Below are 25,101 nucleotides of genomic sequence, written 5' to 3'. Positions count from 1 at the left end.
GAGCGGCGTGGGCTGTCTTTTGCTGTCACAGAGCGGCTGTGGGCCGTCTCTCTCCCGAGTGCCCGCCTGCGCCCTCTTGTGGCGTGGGGAAAAAAAAGAAAGCAGGGTAAAGAAAGCAGGGTCCTGGGCCCAGCCTTTTTGGCTCCCTGACAGAACCTCTGCTCTCCAGACTGCCCACCATACTCTCCAAGACCCTTATTCCCAGGCATGGCATTCTACGCCCCCAAGGGTGAGGAGCACAGGACATGGAAGTCACATACATGTACAGGTGTGTTTATTGGATGGAGTCTCAGAGACTCAGTAAGGCACGTGGTCTAGGAAAGAGGGTTAGCGCTGGAGGCCTGGAGCACAGGCCTTGGTGTGGGCACCCCAGTGGGGTGGGTACCCCCTGCCAGCTGAGCGGCTCTGGGCCACTCTCCTTCCATACCCTCTTCTGGGGACCCCGAGGACAGGGGCTACTTCTGCCCCAAGGGTGAGTGTGCATGGCCACAGGCAGCAGAAAGCGGGGCTTGATCAGAGCCTAATGTTCCACAGACCCGGGAGGCACTGAAAACGGAGGGTCCCCTGACTCGGGCAGGTCCTGGAAGAGGGTGGGTGGGTGCGACCAAGGGTGGGCCGGCCCTTGTTGAGCCCCAAGGCACCAGGTGAGTGGGCTGCAGGGCCTTCTCAGCTGAAGTCTCTGTTGGGCAGGAGCAGGGGGGCCACCAGGGTCCACAGGTAGAGGAACAGCCCTGCCCAGCTGGCGCAGATCTTCACCCACACAGAGGTCCACGTGCTGATCATCTTCCGGGTCTCACCAGGGCTGGAACACACCATCCGGCTCATGAGCTTGGCCCCCCAATCCTGTGACCTCAGTCCTGTTCCCTGACTTGATGAGCCAGCTGAGACAACTAAATCCAACCCTGGCTCTTACCCTGTACCTCCAATTCCTGTGTCTCACACTGGAGACACCCTGGCCTTGGGACCCTGGAGCACAGAAGCAACTTTGACCTCAATTCCCATCTTGACCATACGTCTAGGTTTTGACTTGACCTGCCTCTTGGTCCCTCACTCTGCCATCCTGAGCCAAGCATAGTGATGCTAATAATCCAAGCACTTGGAAGGCGCGGCAAGAAGAACAGGAGTTAAGGACCATCCTTGGCTACATAATAAATCTGAGACCAGCCTGGGCTACATGAGACCTTGTATCAAAAGCAAAACAAAAAAGTCCAAGGGCCAGTGGCCCAGGCCTGTAATCCCAGCCTATCAGGAAAGTGAGGCAGGAGGATCTCAAGTTCAAGCACACCTGGGCAACACAGAGAAACCCCATTTTCAGTACTTTGTCAACCAGTTCTCTGGCCTCACCCCTCACCCCTGATGAACTCTGACTTTAAGTGTTCCTGGCCTTTATTTTGGTCCTTAATCTGATGACTGAGCCTTGGCCCCTGATTTCAGCTCCTTGCCCCCTACTGGTTTGATTGCCTCTGAACCCCAATTTTAATGAGCTAGCCCCAGTGTATACTGATACACGATTGCTCCCCAATAGTCCTGACAAGATGCAGCTCTCCATTATCTCAATCCCAACTCTAGACCTTTTGATTCCAACGCTTAATTCCATGACTTCCATTCTGATTGCCATACCCTAATCTTGCCTCTCCCTGCACCCCACACTGGGCTCCCCCACAACCCAGCTCTGATTTGCACACATGGTCACCCTGCTGAAGCCCAGCCCCACCTCCTGTTTGTCCATTCTGGTCTCTTAGCTAAAGTGTAAGAAGCTGGGCTGATGAAGGCACAACAGGGAAATTAAGGCAGAAGGGTCGGTTTTGTGAGGGCCTAAGACAGGCTCTGCCACCTAAGTACCCAAGCCTGAGCAGAGGCCGGAAGACCCAGAAGGGGCTGGAGAAAATACTCAGGGGGTCCACCCGGGGCTGGCTGGGTCCTCCCGCCCACCAGGCTGCCACAGCGCACCTGTACCAGTTGGTAAGTGTCATCATGACATGCAGGGAGGCCAAGACCAGGCAGAAGTGGAAGAAGGAATAGCTGTAGGTGACACAATCCTGCTCGTTGTCATAGGCGCGGCCCCCACTGACGACCACCTGCTGCTGCTGTATCGTCTCCACGGGACACTCCTCTGTCTGCATTAGGCTGTTCACCTGCCGGTGGTCAGAGGATCGCAGACTGTGGGAGAGGAAGGCAGGCTGTTAGGGCCACTAACAGAGATGGGTAGACACAGCAGGGTGTGACTTGTGAGCCAGGGTCACAACACTAGGCTTAGGTGGCCCAGGCTCCTTGGACGCCCATGAGCCAACACAGTTCAGGCTCTCAACTCTACTCTGATCCTTATGACCCTTAGTAAAATACAGCTCTGTGAGCCCTTGATTCCCTCAAGTACCTCCCAAATGTCTGGTCCAGGATATAAACTGAATAGTCACTTCACCACTTCCAGAACAGGTACTGAATACTGAGTACTGAGTACCAAGTACTGAAAGCACCAAACCAGGCGTTTCATTCATCAAAGTTCTGCTGGCTCAGTTTTGGTCACGAACTAGGGAACCTCAACCGAGGAATTCCTTCCACCAGATCAGCTTGTAGGCAAGTCTTTGGGACATTATCTTGGTTAATTATTGATATAGGAGGACCCAGCTCACTGTGGGCAGTGCCACCCTGGACAGGCATAAGAAAGCCAGCTGAGCAAGCCATGCAGTAAGCCAGGAAGCAGTGGTGTTCTGTGGCTTCTGTCTCAGTTCCTAATTCCAGGTTTCTGCCTTGAGTTCTTGTTCAGACATGTTTCCGTGATGAACTGTTTCCTGTCTGGAAGCATAAGCCGAAATAAATCCTTGTCTCACAAGTTGCTTTTGATCCATGGTGTTTATCACAGCGACAGAAAGAAGATTAATACAGGCTGTTTTTATTGGGTGGAGGGTGTATGTATCTGTGTGCGTGTAGTATATGCTGGGGTACAGCAGTGTCCTGTAGTATATACTGGGGTACAGCAGTGTCCTGTAGTATATACTGGGGTACAGCAGTGTGCTGTAGTATATGCTGGGGTAGAGCAGTGTCCTGTAGTATACGCTGGGGATGTAAGCTCAGGTCCTCATGTCTGCACAGCCTGTACTTTCCCCCTGGCCCATCAGCGCAGCACTCTGGTTGTTTTGTGTGACAGTCTCACATAGTCCAGGCTGGCCTGAACTATGTCACTATGTCACTCTGGATGTTCTGAAACTCACAGCAGTCCTCCTGCTTCTGCTTCCCAGGGGTGGGAATTAAAGGCATGCACCATGTCTGGAAACTCTGAGCTTTGTTAGTCCTGGGCATTTGGTGTTAGCCACTGCCTGCCTTCATGTTTATGAAAAGAAAACAGAGGGGGGGAGTCAGTGCAGAGCATTGGCCTAGCACGTGCAAGGTCCTGGCCGGATCCCAGCACTGAAAAGAAAGACCAAAAAAATGCCATGGGTCCCCAAGGTGACTCAATGAGGTAAACGTGCTTGCTGCTCAAACCTGGTGACCCCGAGTTTCACCCTCACAACCCGTGTAAAGGTGGAGGCAGAGAACTGACTTCACAGCCTTATCCTCTGACCTCTACATATGTGCCATGGTACATACACATCATGCACATATATACACATACATGGTACATACTCATACATATACATCATGCTCATATATGCAAGAGTAATTTTTAAACATCTGTATTTTATTATCTGGGTGCTGGCCTTTCTTGAGCTCTTGGTTAGCTAATGAATAACTTAGTACATCAGACATTTTGGAATTTTACTTGGGATTTTTTTTTTTACAGCTTGCACCTTAATACTTTGATTCTTTGCTGTTTCTATTGGCCCATAACATTGTTCTAAAAAATTCCATGAGAAAGTTTTCACGAAAATAATAAACAGGACCAGGGACATGGCTCAGAAGGTCAAGTCACCTGCTGCCAAGCCTAATGGCATAAATTCAATCCCGAAGGAGAGAACCAACCAAAAGGGGCATTTTCTTTTTTTTTTTTTTTTTTTTTGGTTTTTCGAGACAGGGTTTCCCTGTAGTTTCTAGAGCCTGTCCTGGAACTAGCTCTTGTAGACCAGGCTGGCCTCGAACTCAGAGATCCGCCTGCCTCTGCCTCCCGAGTGCTGGGATTAAAGGCGTGCGCCACCACCGCCCGGCAAGGGGCATTTTCTTGATTAAAGATTGATTAATAAATCATTAAAGGGGAGAGGAGGAGAGAGGGGGAAAGGAGAAAGCCCACCCTATTGTGGGTGACACCATTGTTGGGCAGATGAGCCTGGATTGTAGAAGAAAGAGAACTGAATAAGCCACCGAAAGCAAACCAATAGGCAGTGTTCCCTCCGTGACAGACCGTGACCGAGACACACAATCGTAATCCAAATAAGCCTTTTCTTCACCGTGTTGGCTTTGGTTTTGGCACTTATCACAGCAATAGGAAGCTCCCCAGTCCTCTCTCACTCCCCCACTCAGCACCCGTCCCAGAGCCCAGGTCCATGGTACCTAATGAAGAAGGTGCACAGGACGAAGATGATGAGGCCCACGATGCTTGGAGCATCCCACCACACGGTGCTGTAGTCCTCCAAGTTCATCTGGCCTGTTCCATTTCTCATGGGCAGGTGAGGGTTGCATTTTTGGTCTGGGTAAGGAACACAGATTTAACCTTAGCTGACTGGATATAGGAGCCAGGGAACTCTGAGGAGAGGCAGAGAGCTGACCCAAGAGGACAGACAGACAGACAGACACACTCACAGGGTGGCAGACACAATAAAGACAGCTAAACAACTCCAGAAGCAGATGGGGCCCTCCTGCCCACCCCCAGTACTGAGCCTCTAGGTGTCCCACACCCCTATGACGTCCCTAACACTTCAGCAGGCCACTGCTGGACCAGTGCCTGCCTCCCACTCACCAGGGACGTTGGAAAGGGCCGACCAGGGTGACAACATGGTATACAACGTGATGACAGAGGCCTGCAGCAGGCCTGAGTTAGGCTGGGCATCCTGGCAATAACAGTTTATAGGTAAGAGCTCAGCCTGCTCACCCCACTAGAGCACCCGCCACTCCTCCCTACCCAAAACTGGAGCCCCAATTCTTTCTCTTGACACCCCAGATTACCAGCACCCTTTCTTCTGCAAATGCTCGGGTCAGCCCCTCTCCAGATTGCTCAGCTTCACCTGCGCCCTACACCCCACTGTCACACTCCAGACTCTGCAGCCCCTTCCTCTCCCACCTCACCTGGCCCCTCTGCCCAGGGGCGGTTGGGGGTGCTGGAGAAGGGAAATAAGCCCCTGAGCGCCCCCCTACGGAAGCTCCTGCCCCACCAGATCCCTGCCTTTGCTCCACAAAACTCACAAACAAACAAACTGTTTGGCCTCGACTCCTTGCTGAATTTCCCCAACTGCCTGCACAGGCTCTTGGTTCAAATCCCCACTCTGCTGTTTACTAGCCTTGGCTAAGAATCTGCATTTTATAGAAGTGGGGGGGGTGTGCGCACGCATGCATGTGTGTGTATATTGTGTATGTGTGTGTGTGTGTGTGTATGTGTGCACATGACCATGGAGGCCAAAAACAACTTCAGCTGTCATCCCTCAGGAACCATCCTTTTGCTTTTTTTTTTTTTTTTTTTTTTTTTTTTTTTTTTTTTTGGTTTTTCGAGACAGGGTTTCTCTGCAGCTTTTTTGGAGCCTGTCCTGGAACTAGCTCTTGTAGACCAGGCTGGCCTCGAACTCACAGAGATCCGCCTGCCTCTGCCTCCCGAGTGCTGGGATTAAAGGCGTGCGCCACCACCGCCCGGCTCATCCTTTTGCTTTTTGAGAAACAAGGATTCTCAGTGGGACCTGGTACTTGCCAGTTTGGCTAGGCTGGCTGTCCCCACCTCCGTAGCTCTTGGATAATAAGCACACCTGACCTTTTTGACATGGACATTGTAAGAATCAAAGCCAACCCGCAAGCCCCACCTGCCCAAGAACCAAGTGACTTCCTGGAATTCCGGGAGTTGTAGTTCTTGGAAAATAATGGTCAAATCGGAAATACAGTGGCCATACAGTTTTGTCACAAAAAAAAAAAAAAAAAACCTACAAGGGGCTGGAGAGCTGATTTGGAGGTTAAGAGCACTGGCTGCTCTTCCAGAGGTCCTGAGTTCAATTCCCAGCAACTGCATGGTGGCTTGCCACCATCTATAATAGGATCTGATGCCCTCTTCTGGCCTGCAGGTGTACATGCAGAGCACTCATAAAGCATACATTTTTTAAAAAGCACTTTCCCAAAGATGCCTAGCTTGTAGATATGACAGCCAAATCAGGAGACCAGGAGCTTAGATGCTATCAACACAGGCCAGGTCTCTTCGACCTGTCAGTGCCTATCCTGGGACCCAGCTTCATCCATGAAGTCCCACCTGCAAAGGGACTGGACCAGCGGGCAGGCTCACCTGGACCTTGGGCAGGACAGCAACGATGGAGACGCAGACGCAGAAGGTGAGATTGAGGCTGATGAAGACCTTGCCCTCGTGGCAGGTGCCAGACTCGGTGTAGTAGACGAACATCAGCGCCACAGCAGCAATGGACAGCAGGTAGAAGAGGAAGGTAAAGAAGAAAAGGCCTGGATGAGTGGAGATGAACAACAGCTGAGACAGGAGCGCCAGCTACCCCAGCGGGCTGCAGCTGCCCTCCGCGTGAGGCGTGGCTCCCCGCGGCACCTTTGTGAGTTCCTGCCCAACCCAATCCATAATGACTCATACACTGTAAGGAGGTGACTGCCACTCTAAGGACAATAAAGACCAAACAGGGTTGTACCGGATGTCATTGCACCGCTATCATCTGAAAGAATTTGCTGGTAGGGCTGGAGACAGCTCGGCAGTTAGGAGCACTTGCTGCTCTTACAAAGGACTGGGGTCAGCTCCCAGGACCCACATGGTGACTCACAACCATCCACGACTCCAGTTCCAGGTGATGTGTCTCTTCTGACCTCCAGAGACACCAAGCACACACACATGCGAACAAACACCCTTACACATAAAATAAATAAAGCCAAAATGATTTGCTGGTAAAGCCCACAAGACGATATAAGATATGAGAAATTCAACTTTTACACTCCATTATGTGTTTAACCCCCGCCTAAAGTTCTAGTTTGGGTTAGCCAACTTCAGCAGCCATGGATCTTGAATATGATAAAATTTTGTAATCTAGAAAAATGACTAATGATGAATGATCCAGCAATAAAGCCAGGCTCCAATCGGAACTCAAAACATCCCATTTTCTAAAACAGTCTCATCAATTCTACTCTTCTTGTTGTTTCGAAACAGGGTTTCTTTATGTAGCCCTGGCTGTCCTGGAACTTGCTCTGTAGACCAGGTTGGCCTCCAACTCACAGGGATCCTCCTGAGCACTGTATTAAAGTGTGCACCACCACACCAGGACCCTTGTGGGTTGGCACTGACACGCACACATGCACATTAGTGAATATTAAAAGAAATTGTTTTTAAAAAGTTTGAAGAGAGTTCCCCGCCTGTGTGCATAATAGTGATCCCAGAAGCCATGGGTTATTCAATGAGAAAAGGGGTGCCAATCTCCAGTCACAGTCAACCATGGCCTCATGAGCTAGCCTGGGCAACCTAGTGCCTAAAATAACAAGAAAGAAGTAGGCTGGGGTGTGTAGCTCAGTGGTATAGTGCTTGCTTGACTAGCATGCTCAGGATCCTGGGTTTACTACCCCAGTGATATTTTAGAAAAGGTTGCGGGCGGGTGGTGGTGGCACACATCTTTAATCCCAGCACTTGGGAGGCAGAGGCAGATCTCTGTGAGTTCAAGGCCAGCCCGCTCTACAAAGAAAGTTCCAGGACAGCTAGGGCTGTTACATAAAAAAAACCTTGTCTTGAAAAAAAGAAAGAAAAGGTTATACTAGCAAGCTGTCATTAGTACGTGGCAAGATTTTCATCAGTTGTTCACAAAACAAGGGTCTTGTCAATAGCTCATGAGGTCTGATGGTTGGACAGAGACCAGCAGGCTCAGAAAGATGAGAAGGGGGGCTGGAGAGATGGCTCAGAGGTAAAGAGCACTGGCTGCTCTTGCCAGAGGTCCTGAGTTCAATTCCCAGCAACCACATGGTGGCTCACAGCCATCTATGATGAGATCTAGTGTCCTCTTCTGGCATGCAAGCAAGCATACTTGGAAGAAATGTTTGTGTACACATAACTAAATACAATCAATAAATAAATAAATAAATACATAAATCAAATAAAAATCAAAGAAAGAAAGAAAGAAGAAAGAAGAAGAAAGACAGAAAGAAAAGAAAAGAAAGAAAGAAAGAAAGAAAGAAAGGGTGAGAGAGGGGCAATGAATGCTGGCCTGGGCTTTCTTGCAGACTTAGGAGAAGTGGAGGGGGATTCAGCAGGGATTCCAATAACCAGACTTCACTTAAAAGTATGGTTGAGCCACCACCAAAAGGCCTGGCACATTCCTGCTCTGTGTAGTCTGTCTCGTTAGAAGCTATGGATAACAACCCCTCAGGGCCCCTCCGGCAGCTTCCCAGGGCCCGTTCCCTCCTCCAAACTTCAACTCCAAACCCCGACTCATCAGGCACCCAGCCCCTCAGTGTGGAGGCCAGCCGGCACTGACCTGCATACCAGGCTGGGGAGTCACACTCTTCGGCCTTGCACAGCCACCGCTGATTCCAGGAGTGCGCGAAGTCAATGAAAAGGATCAGCTGGATGAGGATGAAGAGGAAGGAGCCCACGACGCCAAAGTAGAACCAGACTGTGGGGGAGAGACCAGGGTTCCTAGCATGCCTTCACTCAGCTGTCCTCTCTCAAGCACACAGACTCATGCAATAGTCACTCATGTTTGCATGCGGGACATGAACAGAAGCAGAGTCCTGCTCTCTTGGCGTGGCTAGGTGGTCCCCCAACCCGACTCACCCCAAGGCACTAGGATGCTATCTAGTGAAGAGAACGCGGAGGACTGCCAGCCGCTTGGAGTCAGTGTGATGCCAAGGCAAAGAGCCACCCCCACGCTCCCCACTCACACCCCCCACCCTCCTTGCTGCCCCCTCACGTGCCCTCAGAGCCACCTACTCTTGGGGAAGGAGCCATCAGGGGATTGTAGAAGGCACCCCGGTGGATACCCACGAGGATCAGGAACTTAAAAAACCAAAACCTACAAGAGAAATGAAGGGGGAAGCTGAGTGGGGGACTTGACAGAACCGGAGCGGAGGCAGCCCAGAACCTCCACCCCAAGGGACAGGTCCTAGGAGAGGGGAAGGGGCATGCTGGTGACCTGACAGGCAGGGTCTTCCCCACTCCTAGAAAAAACCTCAGGGCAGGGGGAAGAACCAAGCGGCAAAACTATAACCGAACTGTTGTGTGTGGTAGCAACCACTACCATCTCTGAACTTTATCCTCCATTCAAAACAATTGAGTAGGGGTAGCTCAACAGGTTGAAGTAATTTGTCACACAAGCACGAAGACAGACATGTAATCTTCAGCGCTTCCCATGAAACCCAGACATGCTTGTCACTGGGGGCCCTGGCAGCCAGACTGGTGTAATCAAGCCCCCAGGTGAGAGACCCTGTTCCTGTTTCAACAAAGAAGAAAAGGTGGTGGGATGGTTCCCGGGAACAGCTGAGGCTGACCTCTGGCTTCTACCTGAGGGCAGGGTCTAGAGTCCCCTGGGAAAAGGTAGTAGAGGGAGAAAAAGTCTTCCAGGGGAGTGTGCAGGTTTATGTGGTTGTCCCCTCACCCATTCTGGATGGCTGCTCGCGGGTCCCGGCTGCTGCGGACGCAGATCATCAGCAGCATAAAGAAGAAGAAAAAGGCCGCTGTGGCAAAGCACATGCGGTAGACTGCGCGGAAACCCAGCAGGGAGCCACAGTCCACGGGGCCCTGCAGGACTATGGGTTGCTGGGTCCTGTCCTCACACACCCAGGGTAGCTGTGGAGACAACAGGGCAGCTTGAGAGCCCCAACCACCAGAACCCTGCAGCCTCCATTCAGGCTTGTTTCCTTAAGAGGGGTTGCCCAGACCTCTATCCCATAACAACTCCTCACAACCATCGCCCACAACCCACACCCCCAACTCATGGCGGTCTCCACCTTCTGACCTTTAGCAGAACCACTAAGGGGTTTGCGGAACCCCCGAGAGAGTTGGCCTCTCTACGTACTTGCAGGGATCCGCACCTAAGCACTGGTCAAGATGTTAAAAGTCTTGGGCCCTCAAAGCCCCCAGTAGGTGGCTACACTAAGGTTAAGTCAGGATTCCCACCCCAGGCTTCAACATTCAAGGGGAGACGCACTCCCAGAAACCTGCCCCTAGAGGGCAGTAGTGATGATAGGCTTTTCCGTGGAGAACCCGCTCCCGAGAAACAGATCCACCCTGTAGGAAGTTCAGGTGTCCTCCCATGCCTGAACACCAGCACCTGGAACTTCAATCACTTTCCTTGACTGTGAAGGGCGGGGGCGGGGCGGGGGCGGGGCGGGGGCGATCCGGTGCCATCCCAACACCCTCGCAGACACTTACCTTGTAAAGCTGACTCTCCACTCCGGGGCTCAGCATGATGATGGACACCAGCACCCCCAAGAAGAGAAAGCTGGTGAAGAGGAGGCGGCTCACCGTGGAGTTCCGGGTTGAGGGGCAACAGCCGCATAGTATACAGGGTGCAGAGCCGCAGAGGCAGGATGCCTAGGGGAGGCAGGAATGGCAGCCCCGTCAGTTCCGTTCCCTACATGGGCACTCAACACCCTCCACCGGCCCCATCTCAGACTTCAAGTCTGTGCTGAGCTAGGGAGAGGACCTCCATTTAACTTTCTAGCCCAAGACTGAAACTGAATTCATATAGGACCACAAAGCCTGTAGCTGCAAAAGTGAGGGCTAGTGTCACACTATCGCTTCGGCAGAGGGGGTGATTAAAAGGATAACCAGAAGGCCAGCCGCCACTGATGAATGACCTGCGTGACCTGTCACTCAACCTCTGAGCCCGTTTCCCCATCTATAAAATAGGGATCATGAAGGTAGTCACTCTTCACAGGGCAGTTGTGAGAATGAAGTTGAGTGTTCAAATTGCTTTGTTTTTTAGATTTATTTAGTCTATGTATACTGATGTTTGCAGCCTGCAGACCAGAAGGCATTGGCTCCCATAGATGGCTGTGGGCCATCATGTGGGTGCTGAGACATGTGGGTGCTGAGAATTGAACTCTGAACCTCTGGAAGGGCAGACAGTGCTCTTAACCACTGGGCCCTCTCTCCAGTCCTGGGTGTTTAAATTGTAAGCCCCAGTCAGGTGTGGTAGCATCTGCCTATAATCCCTGGGGCAAAAGGATCAAGAGTTCAGGCCAACCTCAGCTTCACAGCAAGTTGGAGACCTGCTGAGCTACGTGAGCCCTTGTCACAGACAGACAGACAAAATGCAAGCTCTTTGGGACCCCCTTTCTCTTTTCCAGCTCATGATTTCTCCATAGTTCTCTACTACTCTTTGTATCTTACTTGTCTGTCTGCATCTTCCGTGTAACAAGAATGGATTTTTGTCTGCTTTGTTCACTGGGTCAGACCCAGAACCTAATAGGGGCTTATGAACTATGTGTTCAATGAACATAAAGTGTTTGGAGTAGAACCAGATACATGTTAAGCCCTGAGAAACCAGGATGTTCAAAACATCTGAAATTGAGATTCCCCGGAGGCTGTTTTGTATGGGACAGAACCCATGTTGGACAGCTGGTGGTGGCTTAGAGCCTCTCACCATCCACTACGTAGCTGCTGCCTTCGTAGGCTGAAACTACTGAGGGATTAGGGAGGCAACAACCACAGCTGAGTCGTAGAGAAAAGACTCAGTCCTTCTGGGAAACCAATCCCAAGCACAAGTCTTGAGGAAACAGCCCGGTTCTCACCCAGGTTTTTAAGAACCCAAGGGGAACAGTCTTCAGTGGACCAAAAAGACCTTAAGCCAAAAGTGTTACTTGGCATTTAATAAGCTATTCAGATACTGAGAGATTCCTCGTCGGTGAGTAGAGGCAAACCAGACTGGTTTTGACTGGGTTACGGCAAGTCCTAGAAGGCACTCCTTGAGGAGTGAACTGAGGGCTGAAGGATCAGGAGCTAATACCAGACCCAGAGGGAAAACGTTTCTGCCCTGCAGCAGCAGAGACTGTTGCATTTGAGGAAGGAAGGTGAGAAGGCATGGTGAGCTGGCAGTGTGATGCTGATGGACAGATGGGAGGCAGACAGGGACCCACCCTGACCATGGCTTCCATCCACAGGACAGAGGACACCCTCTGTGGGCACACAGCCCCAACTGCAGAAAACGACCTCAACCCACTGGGTCCGCTTGGCTGACCGAAGCTTCAGAGGCCTGGCTTCTCTGAGAACTTTCTGAACCCATGGGGGACACAACTCTCTCCATGTGGCTGCTTTCCTATCTGCCCCTTCTCCCAAAAAATGAAAGATCCCTGGAAACACTGTCACCCACAAAGTCAAGAGCAACAAGGATGCTAACCAGCAACTTCTGGTCCATATTTCCAGTTGTTCCTGAAGCCCAGCTTCCTGGGCTTTGGGGGAAGCCAGAGAGATGTCTCAGTTTACACATGCAGATGAGGAAGGTTAAACATTACAGGTTTAGCAGAGGTCACAGGGCAACATGGTCACATAGCACTGAGGCCGGGAGACGGAAGTGACAGGAAGAACTAACTCTAGGGTGAGTGGAAAGCATGCCACCCACCCATGGGATGCTTCCCATCTAAAATATGAAGAAAGCGAGACCCAAAAAGGTGACAGGAGATAGAGCATGGCCCACACATTAGAATCCCGGCACTCCAGAGGCGGAGGGCTGAGGGAAGAGGATCATGACCTTAGGACCAACCTGAGCTAAACAATGCATTTGAAGCCGGCCTGTCCATCCCCGCCACCACCCCAAAAAAGTTTCTTATGACCAAGATCTATACATCAGCCTTGGAGCTGGGATTGAAACTCAGGTCTCCGCGGACAGTGCCAAGCTTTGCCCAAAGACACACCACGTTCCAGCCCAAAGGGAGTACTGGCTTGGCACAAGATCTGAGCTTACTCTCCAGCATTGCAAAAATAACTTAGCTGTTCTTGTTGAGACTGTCTGCTTGACCAGGCTGGTCTCACACTTGCTACATAGCTGAGGATGGCTTTGAACTCCTGATCTTCTATTTTCCAGCCTCCACAAAACCCATCCTTTTCTCTTCTTCCTTCCTCTTCCTTCCTTCCTCCTCCTTCCTTCCTCCTTCTTCCTTTCTTTCTTTCTTCGTTTTTTGTTTTTGTTTTTCAAGACAGGGTTTCTCTGTAGCTCTAGTTGTCCTGGAACTTGGAACTTGCTCTGTAGACCAGGCTGCCCAGAACTCAGAGCTCACCTGCCTCTGCCTCCTAAGTGCTGGAATTAAGGGTGTGCATACCACCAACCAACTCTTTTCTTTTTTAGATAAAGCTCACTATGTAGCTCTAGCTTGACTTGGATCTTGATATATAGATCACGCTGGATCTATTCACAGAGGTCTGCGTGCCTCGCATCCTGAGGGCTGAGATAAAGGCATACACCACCAGGCTACAGGTTTCTTAGTATCTGACCAACCCTGGGGGAGTCTCTGCAGTGAACCCCAGAAAATGCATGCTGACAACAGTGTAAGAGTTACTCCCTCCCCCAGCGAGTCACACAGCTTTGGAGCCAGGTGGATAGAGGTATTCCTAAGACATTCATCTGCCCTCCTGGTTGTTCCTAGAAACATTTGTAGGGCACTAGGCAGGCATAAGAGGAAGTTCGGGGGCCACAATTTTGAGATGTGTTTAAAATAAAGGCTTTCACTCCTAGATGTGCATCCAAAAAAAAAAAAAACTGAACACTCCTGAACAAGATAAAGTTTTGGTCTAGATGCACACTGGAGTGTTAATGTAACTCTTACAAAGGAAACGCTGGCTGTGATGAGCAAACCTGTATCCCCAGCAATTGGAAGACAGAGACAGTGCAAGGCCAGTCTGGGCCCACACAGGGAGATGTGCCACAAATAATAAATAAACAGATTCCAGTCCAACACATGCCACAACCCTGCACGACATGATTCAGAATGACATAATCCCAAGCACACAAAGGGACACAACTGTATAAGGAACCCAGAATAGCTGAATTCATTGAGAGGAAGTTTCGGTGAGCTGGCGTGGTGACAAAGGACTACACCGGGGTTTCGGTCTGGGGAGATGGAAAAGGTGCTGTAGGCGGTGCTGGAGATGCTGGCAAATCAGTATGAAGCTGATGCTTGAACTGTAATGAAATCGGCTAAACTAAGGCCAAGGGCGCCTGATGAGGGAGAATCCATTGCACTCTGGTGCCCGAGGTTGGTCAGGGTCACATATCAAGCCCTCACTCAAAAGAAACACTGACTACAGAGGCAGAACATGTGTGAGAACATGTGTGTATTACAGCACAGACACGGGGGTGGGGCGGAGGGCGACTGTGATGGAGCTCAGCTGGTGACTGGTAGCTCAAGGCTTTGGTGTTGGTACTGGGAGAGGGGTACAGGTGTCTGTACTCAGAGGCAAGGCAGGAAGGTCAGGTGTTAGTCTGAGACCCTGAAGGGGTGAGAAGAAGAGATGAAAAGTGAGTGGGGGGAGCAAGGGGGGACGGGAGAGGAGAAAAGAGAAGTGGGAAAAAAAAAGAAAAGAAGGGAAAGGGGGCAAATCACTTCGCCTCCCTGAACCCGGTGCCCCAGCTGGGAAGTAAGACTGTAGCTCAGAGACCACATTGGGCCTAGTGCACAAGGGCCTTGAGTTCAATCCCAGCAACACAGACAGACAAAGCTGGGGGTGGCAGCCCACGTGAGTACTCCTAGCAACTGGGAAACAGAAGCAGCAGGATCACCAGTTCAAGGTCATCCTCGCTATGTAACGAGTTCAAGACCAACCTGAGCTACATGAGATCTGTTCTCAAAAAATAAAAACAATACCAAGGAGGAGGGAGGGGAAGGGGAGGACAAGACAGTAGAAGCAGCAGCCAAAACGCCACTGTATTTTCCGGACTTCTAGAGTGACCAGAGCAGTACTGGGAGGTAGTCACTGTCCTCCAAGTTTATGCCAGAGAGTCTGGATTTCCTCCCTCCCCAAAGGGCAACTGGACTCACTGTCAAAGTAGAGTGACAGCAGAGTTTATACTTAGTGACAGAACTATGGTCCCAAAATGAGGAGGCAGATGGTGGAGCAGGGGTGTGGGGAGAGAGTCACTGGCTGCTCTGAGTCACCCAGAAGAGAGAACTGACATTATCACTGCAGTTATCACTGAGAGCCTGGACTGACGATATTCATTCTGAACAAACGCCACCTTGCCTGGGCTGGGTCATTTAACTAGGACTGTCTGGAAAGATAAATGACTAAAACAAAGATCAAAGATCCAAACGGTAGGCCATTATATTATATAATATGGTAGGATAGGACATGCATTTAATCACTATAATAATACGGTAGGATAGGATAGGATGGTAGGAATATGCATCTCGTAACTATTTAAAAGTCAAAACTTGGCACAGGGATGCACCCTTAAGCCTCCACAAACCAGCAGTGTGTAAGCACAAGGGAAAGACAGCTGAAGGCTCCACACTTCTCCCTGAAGGCTCCTGGAGCCGGCTTGGCGCCAACTCTTTCAGCGTTTTCCCTTCCAGGACTCTCAGCATCCTTATCTGTGAATGGGCTCTTGGGCAGCACACTAACTTGGCCAAGTTCAGGCTCTACATATGGACAGCCCTGAGTTTTGTGGTGTTCCCTGAAAGTGAGGTGTCCCCCTTCCTCACTGGCAGTCCTCAGTAATTCACCACTGTGTTGTTGTTTGTGGCTTGGCTGCTGCAACGCCAGCTTGATGCAAAATGTATCCATGCACCCCTCTCGGTACTGTTTAATGCCTACACAGGTGAGGGGTGGGTCCCGCTCTTCCTCCAACTCTATGGACACAGAGAGGGTTATGTGCTGCCCACGGTGGGCAGATAAGAAGATGCCAAGTCAGGGCCTGAACCCATGTCTTGGACAGTCCCTCAAACACACAACCCTCCCTAAAAATCTGCTGGCCACCCAGGCTGTGTGGCTTGTCTAGTTACTCCCCACCCTGTGAACCCAGCCTATCTTCCCACCTAAGGCAGGACTCACCGGTCCGGTGCAAATGCCAAGCAGAAGTGGACAACTGAGTCATAGCTAGGAGAACACAGAAGTCTCCCACCAACCCAGGAACCCAGAAACACTTGGGGCCTTCCCATCAGGACTTCTGTGTGAGGCCAGCCTGGTCTACAAAGCGAGTTCCAGGAGAGCCAGAGCTGTTACACAGAAAAAACCCTGGCTCAAAAAAGCAAAACAAACAGTAACAACAAAGGACTTCTCCTGGGGACTGGAGAAATGGCTCCGTGGGGAAGAGAGCCTGCTGCACAATCATGAAGACCAGAGTTCGGATCTCAGGACCCAAGCTCCTGGGCAGAGTGGAGGCAGGAGGATAGCTGGGGCTTGCTGGCTTCCAATCTAGCCAAGAAAACATGAGCTCCAGGTTCAGGGAAAGACCCCACCCCAAAGGAACGACAGAGAACATCTGACACTCCCTTCTGGCAACTGCAGGAGCACACATGTGCACGTGCACATGGACCTGCACATACACTCACACGTATGGATAAGTAAATCTTTAAAAACTTCACTCCTACCGGCTGGTGGTGGTGCACGCCTTTAATCCCAGCACTTGGGAGACAGAGGCAGGTGTATCTCAGTGAGTTCGAGGCTAGCCTCGTCTGTAAGAGCTAGTTCCAGGACAGCCAGAGCTGTTACAAGAGAGGTAGCCTGTCTGGAAAAACAACAAACAAGAACAACAACACACAAAACCAAAAAGCTTCACTCCCATGGGGCAACGTTCCCCTGGAAGAAGGGTACTGAGCATCAGGAGTGCCCCCTCTCTACCACCTATTACTGTTTTGCTGTGAGGAAAATCACTGAATCCCCTCTGCGCCAGCTTCTTCATCAGAAAAATGGAATCAATTTTCTGAGACAATTCTGAAGCCTAAGACTCAAGCTAAGGAGAACCTTTGAACTTCAGATCCTTCTTCTTACCTTTTTTTTTTTTTTTTTTTTTTTAATTTAGTGGGTATGGAGTGTTTGGTTGGTTGGTTTTGGGTTTTTGGAGACAACGATTTCCTCTGTTTAACAGTCCTGGTTGTCCTGGAACTTACTCTGTAGACCAGGCTGGCTTTGACCTCAGGAATCCTCCTGCCTCTGCCTCCCAAGTGCTGGGATTAAAAGTGTGTGCTACCCGGCCTGACAGGATCCTTCTGCCTCCACCTCCCAAGTGCTGAGGTCATCAAGCTCGGTTTATGCCTTACTGAGGACGGAACCCAGGGCTTCATCATTCTAGGCAAGAACAACCAAGCTACAGCCCCAGCCTGAGATGAGAATGACACCAGGTGCCTCGCTGGGGTCTTTGCGAAGATTAAACACAAGGGCACATATACAGGATGACAGTTCTACAACTTGATAGGGCACATATACAGGATGACAGTTCCTGTCGACTGTCAACTTGATAGGATCTAGAATCATCTCAGAGACAAACACGTAGGCCTGTGTGTAAAGGGGCATCTAGATTAGTTCACTGAGGAGGGGAGACCCATGTAAATGCGGATAACAACATCCTGTGGGCTTGGGTCCCCGACTGAAGGAGAAAGAAAGCTGAACATCCACATCTTTCCACTTCCTGACTGTCAGGGCAATGTGACCAGTGGTCACAAGTTCCTGCCACCAAGCCTGCCCCGCAGTAACAGACAATTGCCTCAAACTGAGAGCCAAGATGGACCCTTCCTCCTAAGCAGCTTTGCTGGGTATTTTGTTGCAGCGAGGAAAGTAAATACTCATAAATACATAAATATTTTTCTTGCAATGCTGGGCCTGTGCCACAAGATAGCTCCGTTCCTGGGTGCTGTCCTACAATAAGGACAAAGTGAATGATGGCCATTGTTGGCATGGTCACCCGTAAAATGGAGTAACCGTGCCATAGTGATTCTGAGAGAACCAGTGAGAAAGCATGGCCAAGAGCTTTGGTACAGGACATGACCTGACATACTAAAAGTCAGAGGGCACCAAAGACAGGGGCAGGTCCCTTACAGATCCTGGATAGTAGCTATCTTCCAATTCTCCCCTAGACCAGGTCTGTCTCTAAGCAACCAGAAAGCACTTCTGTGTGTGTGGGGGGGGGGTGTGTGTAAGAGAACAAGCCTGAACCAAAATCAGATTTTAAAAAAAATTGTATCCCAGGCTTGCTTGACACTCACTATGTAGTAGAAGCTGACTTGAACTTCTGGTTCTTCTGCCTCTACATTCTGAATACTGAATCTGGCTTCAGATTTTTAAAAATTATCTTAGATTTATTTTTTATTTTTATCTTATGTGTATGAGTGTTTTACCTGCATACATGTCTGTGCACTGTGTGAGCAGTGCCTGAGGGAACCAGAAGAGGATGCTAGCTACCTTGGAACTGGAGTTACAGGCCATTGTGAGCTGCCCTGTAGGCACTGGAAATCCAACTCAGGTCCTCCGGACCAACAGCCAATGCTCTAAAGTGCTGAGCCAGCTCTCCAGCTCTCTGGCTTCAGGTTTGAAACCTGACTGTAATTCCCTTCTATTTCCACTGCCCAACCTGAGACAAGAGAGCTAACCCCTGGAACCAGGGTCTGAGCAAGCCTGGCTGGCCTCAGCTCTGTCAACTGCAGACTGGGTGACTCAGAGCAGTTCTTGGCTCTGTTCTCCAGATGGAATTCTCCACCTACATTTCCTCCAGGATAACAGCAGCTCCCATGATGCCTGCTCGCTATACACAGGAGCTGGGTGGCAGTTTCCACCTCTCGTCTGTTATCTCCCCAATAATGTACCAAGGAAAGCACTGCAGAGGCCCTCAGCTCACAGATGGGGAGAGCAAGGCATAGGGAACTGGCAGGTCTGCCCTCAGAACCCTCCCGCAGCAAGGCATGGGTAACCAGGCAAGACCAGATGGGAATCTTGTGGGCTGTGAGTGGGACGGTCTCCCTCCCTAACCAGGAAGCAGTGCCTGGAAAAGGGCAGGGGCATCAGCAAGCAAATATTCTTACTCCTGATCACCAGATCAGACTAGGGAGCAAGAGAACACCACACACACACACACACACACACACACACACACACACACACACACCTTTCAATGGAAACAGGCCCAACAGAGGACAAGAGCTGTGTCCAGGGACCCACTCCATTTCCTCCCTAGGCGGAGCGCACTCTCAGAAAATGGCTACAAAGAAAACCTCTAGATGCTCAGTTCTGGCCTGGGCACCCGCTCCTAACACGCACACAAATCAGGGACAAAGGAAGCAAGTCCTGAGCGTTCATTTTGCAGCCAGCCGCTGGAACCCCTCTCCGCCCCTCTTTGTGTGGGGCCAGAAGGGGAGGGAGCAGTCTGAATGAACCTCAGATTTAATGTGAAGGGAGGAAGGGAAGGGGGCTGGGAAAGGGAAAGTATGGGCCTCCCAGCCGGGTATGGCTGCATCCCCTCCCCTCTGTTCGTTGCTGCCCCAAAACAGAGCTGGCCACCCGTCTGGTCTCCAACACAGGCGACCAGGTGGACACACACAACCTCCTTCTATTTCTGGGTCTTCCCGAATCCAAAGTTTGGTCCGGGTGGTCGGTGACAATCGATACCAACCTCGTTCAAGAGGAGGGAGGCTTTCATACCCAACCCCCAACTCCCATCCCCTTCCCGGCTCGGGCTGGAGGGGAAGGGTCCAGAGCTTTCAGGGGGAGTGCCTAAGAGTGAGCCGGCCAGACTGCGCGCAGAGAGGATGCAGACGGCTCTGCCGCTCAGACAGACTGAGCCCGAACCCTAGAGACGCGGACGGGACAAACACAAAAGAGCAGACTGAACCAGGCAACAGGGACAGACAGAAAGACAGCTCTGACAGAGAGAAGCACAGGCAGAGGGGAGCCAAGACCCTGCTAGTCACACAAAGAGTCCCGCGCCCCGGAGAGAGACGCGCCACGCTCCCGGGGGCCGCTCTGAGATGGGGCACGCGCGGTGGCGGCGGGGCTCCCCGCACTCGCTGCGGGCCTCAGTGTCCCGGTTCCCGGAGCGGTGGCGCCTAGGGCACCCAGCCGCGCCCCACCCCTCCCCCGCGGTCACCCGAGCGGCGACACCAGCTGTCCAGAGCCCGGCTACCGAAGCCGAGTGACTGCGGAATGAGGATAAGAAGGGCGCCTGTGGGGTCCCAGAAAGACAAGTTTGGAGAAAACAAAAAAGAAGAAAGTACTTGGAGAAGGTAGAGAAAAAGTGAGCGGGGGCGCATCAGGGATGGAGTGGACACTCACGCAGCTGAGCAGGGAACAGGCCCCCAGACAAGCCCCCATGGCTGAGCGTGGCCCGGGGCGCGGGGCGCTAGCCTCGGATCCCGGATCCGGTGAGACTCCAGGCGCTTGGCTGGCCCCACCCCGAGCCCAGCCCCGCCCAGGCCCCGCCCCCACCTGACGAAGTCGCTCGACACTTTCCGTCGACGCTCGGCGGCCTCCTAAGACTCACCTGGGACAGGTGCTCGGGGCTAGACTTTACCGAAAGAGGCTGAGGTTGGGAAAACTCCTGTAATTACGCGGGCGGGCGCAGCCCCACCCAACTCTGACCTAGGCTTGTATCCTGAACTACGCGAGGGTATGGAAATCCATCTGGATTTGAACTTCACCAGGGCCATTGTGTGACTGACCCCATGAATGATCTAAGAGGTGGTCCTCCGTGACTCCTTTAGACCTTGGTGCAAAACCTTTGCTCGATCTATGGGTGCTGAATAATAAATTACTGGAATGAAAAGGAGGGGTGGTAACGTAGCTGAGTTGGCAGAGGGCTTACAGAGCATGCATGAGGTCCTGGGTTTGAGCCACATAAAACGACATGGTGGCTCATGCCCGTAATTCGAGCACTCGGGAGTCTGTGGAGTCAGGAATCAGAAATTCAAGATCATTCTTGGCTGCATAGCCAGTTTCTAGGTCAGCCTGGGCTACATGAGATTCTGCGGAAGGAAAGGAGTGGAGGGAGGAAGGGAAGGAGAGAGAGAGAAAGAGAGAGAGAGGGAGGTTGGAGGAGGCTACTTTACTTCTCTGAGCCTCAGTTTCCCATACTGAAGTAAAGGTGCTTGCCCCGTGGCACTGTCACAACACGCAGCAAGTGCTCAAGGAATAGAAGTCCCTCGTCATCCAGTCCCCACCAAGGCCCCCAACCTCGTATCTGTCCAGACCACCTCCTCTCCATCCACCTCTTCTTCAAACCACTGGCCCTGGCTCCGGCCACACAGACACACAGATGCAGGCAGGCTGTTCGGCACTTCTCGCTCCCTATCCATGAGCAGCCAGACCTCCCAGCTAAGGAGGTCACTGGAGGGAGGGCATCCTGGCAGGTCATCCCCAGGATCAGGTGGAGCAGAGGTCGGTAATTATGGTAGCTCACTCCAAACCTTCTCCCCATCGACTCTAGACTAGATAATGTTAGGGAAGGAAGTGTATAAGCTTTGGTTGGCCCCAGGGACCAAAGATCTTGCCCAACTGCTTCCCCGGGTGATTCATACAGCACCTGGCTGAGCCGGTAATTGTGCCAGGGCTGTTCCGCAAATACCCTACACTTTCCCTCCTCCACACATCAGCCCACACGGTGCCTTCCTCCTGAAAGTCCTTCTCTTTATCCCACCAGTGGTGCCTTCAACGCTCTCCTCACACCCCACATCTTTGGGATGCAGAGATCCATGTCCACCAGCCTACGGCCTAGCCCGACGGGGAATAAATGAAGCTCTGCCCACTTCCCTGATGTTCCTAGCACAATAGACCCTCACACATCATTCACCTTACCAGAGCTCAAGCAAAAGCCATGCTCTTTCGTGGTGCCATCTGAGTCCGTGTCTGTCCTGAGAAGTAGATTCGTTCCCTGCCCTAATTCACAGATGAGGAAACTGAGGCTCAAGGTAAACTTAGCCCTGGCCAGACACTAGTAGTGGTCCCAGAAACTGCTGTTCTTGCTACTGAGGCCCGCACAGCTCAGAAGGGGTAGCGCTAGGAAGCCACCAAGTGTGGCCTTGACCTCAGATCCTCAAGGCCTGTCCTTGGCCAGCTGCACCTCTCTTGGAGGCTGGAAGTGATTGAAAGCATCACCCTGCCCCATTCACCTCTGGCTGTGCTCTCTCTTTCTGTGAGCTCTGCACAAGGAGGAGACACGGCAAGGCAGGACGCTTGCTGCATGGCTAAGTGAGCTCTCAGCGAACTGCTTCCTCATTCTACTGTGACAACATCCTGACTCCACAACCCCACACAGTCACCTTCCACATGCCTGCTCTCTAATCCTGAAATGCCACCCACCCTCCAATTGTGCCCATCCCAGGATCTGCTCCCTCAGACACCCCTGTCCTGAACTCTACCTTCAGCACCCCCTCTCCATGACCCAGGACGGTAGGATGCCCAAGACCAGAGGGATGACACCTGGGGTTCCTATGCTGCCCCAGCCTCCCAGAGCCTATGCCATCCTGGGGACACTTCACCTCCTCTGCTTCGGTACCCTTCCCTAGGAGCATCCAGGAGCACAGTCTAAAAGTAGTTGGTTTTTGTTTTTTTTTTTTTTTTTGAGTGGTGAGGTGGTTGAGGCAGGATCTCACTGTCTAGCCTTTGCTAGTCTAGAACTTTCTTTGTAGACCAGGCTGGCCTCAAACGCACAGAGATCCACCTCCATCTGCCTCCTGAGTGCTGGGATTAAAGGCGTGTGCCACCATGACCACCCGGCTGAGCAGTTGCTTTCTGAAAAGAGAGGACATTAATATGGCTGCAGTGCAGAAAGAGCTCCTAAGTTTTAGGCTAGAAATTTCCACGACAAGATGCTGTGCTGTCACGGTGCTGGCCTTACCCACACCTGAGACCACGGCCAGCTAGGCTCCGGGATCCCCAGCATCACCCTGTGAGGAAGGACCAACTCTGTGCCGACTACTCACTGTGTAGTCCCCAGCATCACCCTGTGAGGAAGGACCAACCCTGTGCGGACTACACATGGCATCCCCAGCATCACTCTATGAGGAAGGACCAACCCTCTGCCAACTACACACGGCATCCCCAGCATCACCCTGTGAGGAAGGACCAACCCTGTGCCGACTACTCACTGTATAGTCTTGTCGGGGCACCTCCTCCTCCTTTAGCCTCACACTTCTCATCTGTAAAATGGAAACAATCAATTTGCGCGGGTTATCTCAGGGGCTGGTGAGGATATGCTATAAAGAAGGGGGATTGAAAGATTTGATTGCTTGGCAACCTCATCCCGTCAGCTTTTCTCTCAGCCTTCAGCCTCCGGTATGGACTAAAATAACCGTCTCTCACACCTCCAAAGACAAGATCACAACTGTGTGGCCGTGACAAGTCACCCAGCCTCACCGAGCCTCACGGGAGTGCTAGGGTGCAGATTTAGCTCCTCCACTTAATAACATGGAAACTGAATTCATTGAGAAAAATCGGTCCATTCCCCTGTGCCTGTCACCCACTCAACTCTTTAATCCCCACAGGAAGAAAATCCTGGCTTCCACAAGCCAGGGGTCTCTGATATACTGCCATTACTTTATTTAACAAATCTGAAAATATAAGACCTAAGCCCTCCCAAGCCCTCAATGGCACCTAACTTCCCACAGTCCAGTGGTACCCAGTCCGCTCACCAGCCTCCCGTCCATGAGGACTCAGACGCGCTCCTGCTTTGAGCCTCCTGTCCCCTGGGCCTCAGATCTCTGCACTGGCCTCTACTTCCTGCTTATGACCCATTTACAGAGTAGGGATGAGCCCATCCTTTATGAATATGCATGTAGGGTAATGAGGGCTTGGAGTTGGGGGAGCACCTGGGAAGAGGCATAATCACTATGTACCTTGGTCTCGCCATACAAACTCCCAACCAGGAATGTCCTTCCCTTCAAAGGTGCATGGGAGCTGAAGCAGCGAACTCAACATGGGCAGTAACTGCTCACAGGTGCCTATGGCTGCTGTCACTTGGCAAAGAGAATCTTTGGTAAGACGTACCCAGTGGCTGTGAGCAGAGCCAGTATGGAACCCAGGTCCTTCCAGAGCATCATGAGCTGGTGTGTTTAAACCCTGCTGCCAGGTGTTCGGCTTGAGAACACTGCACATGGTCTTTAGAGCCACATCTGGACATCACATGTGTTTGAAGAAGATTCATGAACAAGAAGTCTCATGCTTGTAATCCCAGTACTTGGCAGGAGGGTTGCCATGATTAAAGGTTAGCCTGGACTACAGAGTGAGATTGTGTCTCAAAAAAATCAAAAAGCATGCTCATATACTAAAACTGGAACGATACAGAGAAGATTAGCATGGCCCCTGCGCAAGGATGGCACGCATCCTTGAAGCATTCTTGAAGCATTAAATCTTGAAGCATTCTATATTTAGAAAAAAGGTCAAAAAGAAAGAAAAAGAAAGAAAAGGAGAAAGGGAGGGTGGGAAGGAGGAGAAAAGAAAGAAAAAAGAAAGATTAGGGCAAGAGAGAAGGGGGAAAGAGGAGAGAGGGAGGGAGAGAAGACAAAAGGAAAGGAGATGGAGGAAGGAGGAAGGAAGGAAGGAAGGAAGGAAGGAAGGAAGGAAGGAAGGAAGGAAGGAAGGACAGATTCCAACCTGGAAATGACAACGTGGCAATACATCTGGAAGTGAAGAGATAGCCAGGTGTGTATTCACAGTGCATGCTCAACACATGTGTGGGAATACACGTATGGTGTCGTTCATGCAGATACAAGTGCAGATGTCCGGCCTATACACCTCTGGACCTCTTGGGACCTTTTCTCAACCATCGGTCACAGAGGGCAGAGTGTGGCCTGGATGCTGAGGATAAAGCAGCAACTATGCTAATAGTCATTGTTGGTAGAGAGAGTGCCTAGTGGACTTTGTTCCCCACTCTAGACAGCTCCGGCTTCCCGAGTGGAAAGTGTCTGGGGTGAGAGACTGCTAAGGTGGAAAGATAGGCAAACAGGGATTCTATCAGAGGTGAAGATAGCCAGCCAGGGCCTGCAGATGTTTCCCTTGAAGACATCAGGAGTCTGCTCTGAATGCAGTTGAGCAAAGGTGTGTTGCACAGGGCCAGGCGATGCTTGCTA

General features: G+C 51.4%; 1 protein-coding gene and 1 pseudogene across 1 annotated transcript; one reads left to right on the top strand and one right to left on the bottom strand.

The window, feature by feature from the left end:
- Window positions 1-257: 257 nt before the first annotated feature.
- Serinc2 (serine incorporator 2) lies at window positions 258-20,435 on the bottom strand. Its single transcript, XM_038333601.2, is given in 11 exon segments — window positions 258-802; window positions 1,951-2,160; window positions 4,483-4,618; window positions 4,889-4,979; window positions 6,407-6,576; window positions 8,592-8,729; window positions 9,047-9,071; window positions 9,074-9,128; window positions 9,711-9,901; window positions 10,487-10,648; window positions 20,312-20,435. Coding segments are annotated over 11 exon segments (1,353 nt in total). The 5' UTR covers window positions 20,351-20,435; the 3' UTR covers window positions 258-666.
- A 3,846-nt stretch (window positions 20,436-24,281) lies between these two features.
- Window positions 24,282-24,379, top strand: LOC119818070 (annotated as a pseudogene).
- The last annotated feature ends 722 nt before the right edge of the window (window positions 24,380-25,101 follow it).

The sequence above is a fragment of the Arvicola amphibius genome, chromosome 6 (assembly GCF_903992535.2).
Source record: "Arvicola amphibius chromosome 6, mArvAmp1.2, whole genome shotgun sequence".
Lineage (NCBI taxonomy): Eukaryota > Metazoa > Chordata > Mammalia > Rodentia > Cricetidae > Arvicola > Arvicola amphibius.
The sequence above is the reverse complement of the archived record's forward strand: the minus strand, read 5'-3'. Positions and strand labels throughout refer to the sequence as shown.